At 34.7% G+C, this 9,512-nt stretch overlaps 1 protein-coding gene across 1 annotated transcript; it reads right to left on the bottom strand.

The window, feature by feature from the left end:
- Window positions 1–7,556: 7,556 nt before the first annotated feature.
- On the bottom strand, window positions 7,557–8,852 carry LOC128196725 (uncharacterized). The gene has a single exon (XM_052878237.1). It carries the CDS (start codon window positions 8,850–8,852, stop codon window positions 7,557–7,559), a length of 1,296 nt encoding a protein of 431 aa, XP_052734197.1.
- Window positions 8,853–9,512: the final 660 nt, after the last annotated feature.

The raw sequence follows: 9,512 nt of genomic DNA, 5'->3' as shown, positions 1-9,512 counted from the left end.
GGTCGATATGAGACTGAACAAGTCACACTAGTTATTACTAATCAGTGTCAATGGCTGTGGGTAAATCCAGAGGTGTCGGTTGCTTCGTGAAAATCCAAGGCTTACGTGGCGGGTTTTCATTGGAGGGGGAAAGGGAAGTGAGAAACAAAGGAGTGGGGTCCACTAACCCAACTGCTACCTGGCTCGTGAATAAATGAACCATGATAAACCGTAAACATTAAACCCACTCTCATTATTGTGAATAAGTATGTGGATGGAGTGTTTTGACTGTCTTCGTTAACTTTTTCACCTTCTGCATGAGTTGTACAATGAAACCCTTTTGGAAAGTTGCTAATTGAGGGTGATTAATCCGTAATGTAAAGTTATTATTTTGTGTGGATCTTCGACTTTAGGCGTTAAAAAAAGTGGGGATTAATTAATTAAATGTACTAGTTCGCAATTAGCACGCAGAGAATAAGTTGTTTATGAGATGATGATTAGTGTGTGCGTTTATTAGTACTAAATAAAGAAAACCATGGAAAAGATGCATTGAAGGAGATGTGAAAAATAAGAGTGGAGGTGGTGGCCCACTTGGCTTTGGGTTCCCTCATATGCTCAGGTATTATTAGCTGAGCTGTTTCTGTCCTCTGGAGACTCCTCTGTACGTACCATACAAACCAAGGAATAAAAAACCTTACCAAAACTCTAGAAGAAAAGACATTTCGAATAATATCAATATTGCAAAATGTTTTTTTGGAAAAAACCCGTGAGTGTTCATCCTGTTTTTGGTTGAATAAATCAGAAAAAAATATATATATAAGGAATGTAATAGTGTTTGTTGGGAGATTTGGATTAATAGGTTTAGAAGGAAAGTTTATCATCAGAAAACAAATACCTTTCTTTTTACCATTTTCCTTAAGTGAAGCATCTGTTCCATGTATGGAGGGTGACCTATCCCCCACCGGCGGGCTATCTGTCTGTCTCTTCACCTTTCTTTACTTACTCTTCACTTCTATCTTCTCATTTATGTCAAGCTCCAAAAATGGTAATATATTTGATTGATGGATGAATAATTCATTACTTATTAATTAAACACTATATATTAATAATCTCATTGTTTATAATTTCCCTGGATTCTGCTGTCAACTTTTTTATATTATCTTAGAGTTACTTAGTTAATTTCAACATTAATATACCATGGATGTTAAGAATTTGGATTCTTAACTTTCTGCTTTTATTCAAAATATATACTTATGGAAATTGATTTTTTAAAATCTCTATATACTCGGATAGTTAATGTCACACAACACATTCCATATTACATGTGAAATATTACGAATTTATATCACAATATTTTACATTAATAAAAGGTAAAGATGTATTTAAATTGTTTTTAAATTATCATAAAAATAATGTAAGAGTATTAGATGTATCGAAATATATGTATGATATATGATATGATGCAATAAGAAAAGGAGTGTAGAAGTGGGTATAGTATGATATGTGAAGGTTTCCTTGACCTAAGAAAGTCATATTAAAAAAAGAATTGACTATAGATTTTGGGTGATAAAAGACAATATGGAAAATACAATTAGGAACGTAATTTCTATAATGAGTATTGGGTGGGGAGTGGTAGAGGAATCCATTATTGTATAATTAACAATGATTTTGGTGAGATTACTAAATGAGTTTGGTTTGGTGTATCCTTCAACAGTATGGTAGGAGAGAGGGAGTTTTGGTGGAAAGAGTATTAAGACTGTGACCATATAAGCCCTAATTTTCCTTCCTTTTCGTAACCTCAATAGTGATACATCGAAATCTGTCGGTGGAACTATACATAATCATTTAATCACAATTATTTTAATGTATGGAATTTATAATTTCTGACTTTGGCATATCTTTCAGTAGTTGGCAAGGAATATAGATACGAAAATGTGAATTCCCCAAAGTACCCTTCGAAAAGTATCTTCAAAACTTGTGAGTCATTGTACATGAAAAGGGTACCCTGGACTATACTCACTAGACTTTGCTACCAAACAAAACATCTCGTCAAAACAAGTGTGCTTGCTTTTGTTTTTGTCCTCTGATGATTACACAAATTCTACATGTTGTTTTTGTTTAATTTGCATATTATAGTGTGGTTAGAATGGACGTCTCACTTGTTTTATACACGGTTTTTCGTTTAGGTGTATTTTTTTCTTCTGGAATTTTTTTTCTGTCATGGGATTTTTATGGATCAAATCCACTGCACTAGAAAAGACTTTCAACAAAGACATGCAAAAGCACTCTCAGACAGCATATTTCACGACCTATGATTTTCAGACACTATTACTTTTTGTAGGTAATAGTTTCATGTTGGAGTCTCATAATTTGTGTCCGAACAAGTTTGGACAGTCATGATTTATGCTAGAAAAGGAAGAAGGAAAGAAAAGTTGGAGGGAAGAAAAGGAGAAAAAAGATGTGTGTAAGGTTTGCACAGAAAACTGTGGAGGCTGAAAATTCAGATTAAACATGGAAGATCACATGCTCTCATCAGTTAACATAAATGTAACAATAAAATATGTTTGTTCTTTATTCTAAAATGAAGAGATATTTAAGTGTTTTTTTTTAATAATAACACATAAAGTTTTGTAAAGGGGGTAAATTTTAAGGAATTAAATGTTTTTTCCTCTAATTTCTTATATTTTTGTAGATATTATTTGGATATGAATTTGGATTGACTTTGTAGCATTAAAGAGGGCTAAAGTTGCAACCCACAAAAAACCCAAAATTGATGTTCTAGTAAGCCCAACATATGGTAGAGTTGCCATAAACATAGGCCATGACTAATTTTTGGACTACTCTGGTTCTAGGTTAGTTTTCAAGCAAGTTGCGATGGTGAAAAAAAAATACAGCAACTAAAATGTAATACTAATTTAACTGAATTCAACCATGTGATGGTTTATAATATCTAAATTAAAATACTTTAAATTATTTGAACTGTTAATAAATATTTATCTTAAAATATATTTATCCCTTATGTTTTTTTCCCACCTTCTCACCATCCCAAAAGATTATAAATGTCTTCTATCTTGTATTATAAATATTATTACTAAGCCAAAGTTATAGTTAAGATATAGTTAGACCATAACTTTTTTTATTTATTTATTTAAGAACTTAATAACCCCAGTGTTGTTAAGAATTATGACTTATGAGACTTAATAATCTATCTTTTTCAGTAAAATAATTTATGCCACGTCACTTGTAACAATTTCTTTTACAACAACTATTAAATAAAAATTAAATTTATAGCTCTAATACTAATTGTTAGATTGAGTATTTGTTATTAAGTAAAAAATTATATTTAATAATAAAAACTCAACTAGTTATACTTATAAGAGTATAAGAGTCAAAACTCTATAGTTTAACTATAAATTGACCTAGTCTATCTCATATTACAATTGATATCACATGCGATATCCTTTCTTCTTTCATGTGACCCCAAATCCCATATTAAGATTACAAGGAGAATTTAAAATGCTAGCAAAAAAGAATTGGGTAGTGGAGTAGAGCATGCAAAGTTATATGTAATGGAAATTATGATCTATACTCTTATAGTACATAAATAATAATAATTTTTATAAATAATTAAGACATTAATAATTAAGTTTGTGTACTTTCCTTATTTGATTAATTCATTAATACATAAATTTATACACAAATATCTCGCTTTTTTGTGTGTGATATTTTTCCGTTAGAAAATACTATGTTTTTCATAAATAATTAGTAGATATATTTTACTTAAAATTCTTCTATTTATAACAAATTTTTTACAATACTTTACTATTGAAGTGACGTGACTTAAGAGTGATAACCACAATTAAATACACCAATAATAATAATATAATATAGAAGGATTAACTTTTTATATTAAAAAACAAGAAGTTTAACTTTTTTCTTAAAATCCTTTTGCCTCCTGAACTTACAGCCTGGCGCCACATTAGAATCGTTCTCTTATTTATGAAATTTGGGGACAACCCATAAACAAATATCTAAGAAATCTAAACCTTAAATCAATCTCTTTAAGATTCAAACCAGATTAACTATGTATACATATACCTAAATTGTAATGTTATTTCATTAGATTAATAATTTTTCTTTAATTTGATTTGAATTATTGATGGTTAACTTTGTTTTGTTAAAGAGAAAGGACCTTTATGCATTGTTTTACTTCGTAAAGATATATTTAAGTAAAAAATGTGGCAAATTAAAATAAAGTTTAATTAATAATTTAGTTTGTATATTTAAGTATTTGACTTTTATATTTTATTTTAATTGAATCTCTATTTTTGTAAAAAATTCAATATGATGTGGTAATTGTTACATATCAAAATTTAAGTATAACACTTGTCAAAAATTAAATATTTTTATTTTATAAATTTTATAAATAACAAGACATGTTTAGTCTATCTAAAACAACTCATACTCGAATTATTAACATTATTTTACATGTTATATATGCATTTGGAAAATAATATGTACTTTTTATATAATTAAGAATAAGAATGTTAATTGGTTTATTATTTTTCAATCCTATAATTTTCTTTCTTATATTTAATTTTGAAAATAAATTTAATCCATCAAGATCCAATAAAACTATCATGTTTCAAATATTTTTTAAGCTTTAAACATTTTTCTTTCAAAAGTATATCGTCTAATGACTTTAATTTTTTAATATTAAATAAAAAACAAAAATATCTTCGTATATTTTAAATTGTTCAAATCTACTTTGAAGAAGGGTAATTACTTTATCTACAATGTACAATTGATTCTAAATGATTCTTAATATATTTTACAATTTCATTCTCAATATGTTTATCAAATTGTTTCTTTTCGCGACTGATATATTTATTTCAATAACAATTTTATTATCATAAATAAATGCATTTTCAAATATATTTTCCATTACTTTTCAAAAAATGTAGAAAGACCTTTTAATTGTTAATAGCTTCATTAATGAACATATTTTTTTATTGTAAATTCTTACTAATGGAAGTTACTATTGACTATAATAAACTAATAAACATAGACTAATGTATCAAATTGAATTCTGAAGCAAAATTAATTAGATGAGAAGTACAAAAGAAAAAAAAATGGAAATTAAAATTAAATAAAAGAATATAGATACCTAATTATTCTCTTCCTCCTAAACAAAGTTATGATTTATTTCATTAAATGTCTCTTTTAGTATCAATAAAATTTAACAGTCACTCATAATAATTTAATTAAAATTTATTTTTAAATATAATTGTACAATTAATTTAGTAAATGTATATTAGAACTATTTTTTTTTTTGGATATTTTTTAGGAGCCTAACCATAAAAACAAATTAAAAGCCTAATAATAGAAATCAAGTTCCTACCCTTTAAAGTGTGAATTGACTTTTTCACTTTAACAAAAAACTCAACTTGTTATTTTTGTAATATGTAATATAGTACGTAAAGATGCACGCCTCATTTGTTTACACATATGACTGTTTTACTTTTTCATGCAGGAGTGATTGTGGAGATGGTCAATGGTGATACCGTGGTTATTAATACTCTCATCAATTATGATAATTTAATTAAAATTCAAGCTCACAAGGTTAAATTATCGCAACTTTGTTGAATTTTTTAATATTTTAATTGAATCTTACATTTGAAAAAGATATCGATTTTTTAATATATCTATTATGGTAAAGAAAAATTGGACATTCATTATGGTAAAGTAAAATTTTAGATTCATTTATAACCATGGAAACAATTATAAGCATTTTCTCATTTAGTTACTGGGACACACATTTCTTCATACTTATTTCTCAAAGATTCGTCTAAGGCTTACATAATCCTTCAATCCTTAAAGAGTTTATTATTATTATTATTATTTGTTTCGATAGGGATTTGTGAGACCGAGACACTAACCTTCGACTGGTGCGCTCCACTTGTCTGCTTCTCGTTTGTACCGATCGGTCACCTTTAATGTTGGCCGCTCGGTCACCCTCTTTGTAAAAGAGGGGAGGTACCTGCAAAAGGCACTCTGACGCTCAAGTTAGGAGCGGTTTTATGAACTGTTCGTGACAGTTAAATATTGAAGTAAATAGAGCGTATTGTAGTCTGAGTTGAATCCGTCCTTACCTCCCACCTAAACCCTTATTTATAGAGTTTAAAGGAATCTGACACATTAATTTACCTCTTAATGGTCATTAATGCAAACCTTAATTACTTAACGACAGTCGTTACAACATTCATTGTGCGTTACACCTACTTAATTGTTGTCGAGACCGAACGGTTGAGAAACTGGTCGAGACCGAACGGAAAGCTTGTCTAGACCGAACGGCTGAGAAAGCTAGTCGAGACCGAACGGAAAGCTTGTCTAGACCGAACGACTGAGAAAGCTAGTCGAGACCGAACGGAAAGCTTGTCGAGACCGAACGGCTGAGAAACTGGTCGAGACCGAACGAAAAGCTTGCCTAAACCGAACGGCTGAGAAACTAGGCGAGACCGAACGGTAGAGACTGAACGGTAGCCTGCGAGCCCATAGTAACATAAGCCCCCCAAGTCTGAGTTAATCGTTCGGCTTTAGCCGAACGGTTAACTATAGGACTTATGAGTTTGAGGGAGGTTGTTCTCGTTGTACTAAGGAGTTTGCTCTTTGTGCTTCAAGTTGTTATATCCTGTTCGCGTCGAACAGTTTCATGGATTGAATTCGGCCGCACGCTCAACAGTCCTTGTTACCAGAACTTCCTGATTGATGAGAGTGAAAACCGTTCGGTGTAGAGGGATTTACCGCTCGATCTTTGTGCTCGACTTTGACGAGCGGGATTTACCGCTCGATCTTTGTGCCCGACTTTGACGAGCGGGATTTACCTCTCGGTTGTGATTTGCAGTATCCTGTTACCTCTTCACCGAGCGGGATTAACTGCCCGGTCTTCAAATCATTATAGGGAATTTTAACTCCTGGCCGAGCGGTATTTACCGTTCGGTCTTCAAATCTTTATAGAGGAATTTACCTCTTCGCCGAGCGGGATTTACCGTTCGGTCTTCAAATCTTTATAGAGAAATTTACCTCTTCGCCGAGCGGGATTTACCGTTCGGTCTTCAAATCTTTATAGAGGAATTTACCTCTTCGCCGAGCGGGATTTACCGTTCGGTCTTCAAATCTTTATAGAGGAATTTACCTCTTGGCCGAGCGGTATCTACCGTTCGGTCTTCAAATCTTTATAGAGGAATTTACCTCTTCGCCGAGCGGGATTTACCGTTCGGTCTTCAAATCTTTATAGAGAAATTTACCTCTTCGCCGATCGGGATTTACCGTTCGGTCTTCAAATCTTTATAGAGGAATTTACCTCTTCGCCGAGCGGGATTTACCGTTCGGTCTTCATCTTCTAGCTCTGAGAGACTTTCATTGAATATGATTTTGTTTAGCCACTTTGGGAGCGATTGACCGGCCTAAATTGGACTTTATTTATTCAATAATAAGAGCGTAAGTTAATAACAAAAGCATGAATCAAATGAAACCGGATTTAAACATGACAGTAGTAGAATTGTGGATGCTTCTCTTTAGTTGATAACTCCACGAAGCGAACGTTCCCGATGACGACTGAGACTATGACTATAGCCCCGCCCTCGCTCGTCTTTCCTACTCGCCCGCTCGGGGCTTCTTCTCGAATATCCTTCCTTAGGGAGGCCGTATCTTGCTTCCTTTATAAACCTTCGTAGATGTCCCGCCCGGATAAAATTTTCTATTTCATTCTTTAACGTGATGCAGTCTTCTGTAGTATGTCCATGGTTTTGATGGTACCGGCAACTTTTCCTTTCGTCTGCATTTCTTGGAGACGGTTTCCTCAGGGGTGTGATAAGTTCCGCGCTAAGGGCTTCTTCGAGAACTTTTGCCCTAGGTGCATTGAGGGTTGTATAATGGTGAAACTTGAATGGCCTGTGAAACTCTCTATTCTTATCGTTATTGCCGAACGGTCGTTTGCCGTCCTTTCCACTTCCGCCCGCATCACCCTCTTGCTGTCGTTTCCTTTGCGACAAACGCATTTCCTCCATACGGATGAACTCAGCTGCTCGCTCTTGGAGCTCCTCCATCGTTTTTGGCGGTCGTGCATACAATTTTTCCGCAAAATACCCTGGTCTCATACACGAAGGCAGATTATTGATAATAAAAGATTGATCTATCTCTCTAACTCGTCGTGCGGTTTCAGTATATCTCTTCATAAAAGCCTTCAAAGTTTCTCCTTTCTCCTGCTCAGTGTTTATTAAATCCACCGGTGTTACCTCCTGTTTCCGATTGGATGCGTATTGTCTCCTAAAGAGGTTTTCCACAGTAGCGAAGCAATCCACTGTGTTGGGAGGAAGAGTGTTATACCATTCCAATGCCTCTTCCTTAAGTGACAACGAGAAGGCTCTGCACATGATAGGGTCGTTGTCCGTATAGAATGCCATTGCATTACCGAACGTCCTTAAGTGATTATCTGGATCAGCCGAACCATCATACTTATCCAATACGGGGGGAGTCTTTTCTGGCATTGGCGTTTGCATGATGGTTGCCGTGAAGGGCAATAAACTGGTTGGCCGAGCGGTCTGCAGGGGCGTTGGTTCCCTTCTAGCCCGACCGTTCGGGTTGACGTGATTGTGGCTCGCCTCATTAGCGTTTTCTCGATTCGAGGCGGACCGCTCGGGAGGTTCCCGTTCGGCCCTTAGCGCCCTCATCTCCTCCTCATGCCTCCGCCGCATCTCTTGCTGAGCGTGCGCCTGCGTTTGTATAGTCTGCGCCTGTGCCTCAATCTGGGCCTGCAACTCTCTTGTTAAATCTCTGGTGCTTTGCTCCTCCATATTTCTTGTGGTTACCATTGGGTGTCTTCAGCTTGCTCTCGGCCCCACGGTGGGCGCCAAAATGTTTCGATAGGGATTTGTGAGACCGAGACACTAACCTTCGACTGGTGCGCTCCACTTGTCTGCTTCTCGTTTGTACCGATCGGTCACCTTCAATGTTGGCCGCTCGGTCACCCTCTTTGTAAAAGAGGGGAGGTACCTGCAAAAGGCACTCCGACGCTCAAGTTAGGAGCGGTTTTATGAACTGTTCGTGACAGTTAAATATTGAAGTAAATAGAGCGTATTGTAGTCTGAGTTGAATCCGTCCTTACCTCCCACCTAAACCCTTATTTATAGAGTTTAAAGGAATCTGACACATTAATTTACCTCTTAATGGTCATTAATGCAAACCTTAATTACTTAACGACAGTCGTTACAACATTCATTGTGCGTTACACCTGCTTAATTGTTGTCGAGACCGAACAGCTGAGAAACTGGTCGAGACCGAACGGAAAGCTTGTCTAGACCGAACGGCTGAGAAAGCTAGTCGAAACCGAACGGAAAGCTTGTCTAGACCGAACGGCTGAGAAAGCTAGTCAAGACCGAACGGAAAGCTTGTCGAGACCGAACGGCTGAGAAACTGGTCGAGACCGAACGAAAAGCTTGCCTAAACCGAACGGCTGAGAAACTAGGCGAGAC

The sequence above is a fragment of the Vigna angularis genome, chromosome 5, assembly GCF_016808095.1.
Source record: "Vigna angularis cultivar LongXiaoDou No.4 chromosome 5, ASM1680809v1, whole genome shotgun sequence".
NCBI classification, from domain to species: domain Eukaryota; kingdom Viridiplantae; phylum Streptophyta; class Magnoliopsida; order Fabales; family Fabaceae; genus Vigna; species Vigna angularis.
Note: the sequence above shows the minus strand (reverse complement) of the source record. Positions and strands in the feature narration are given on the sequence as shown.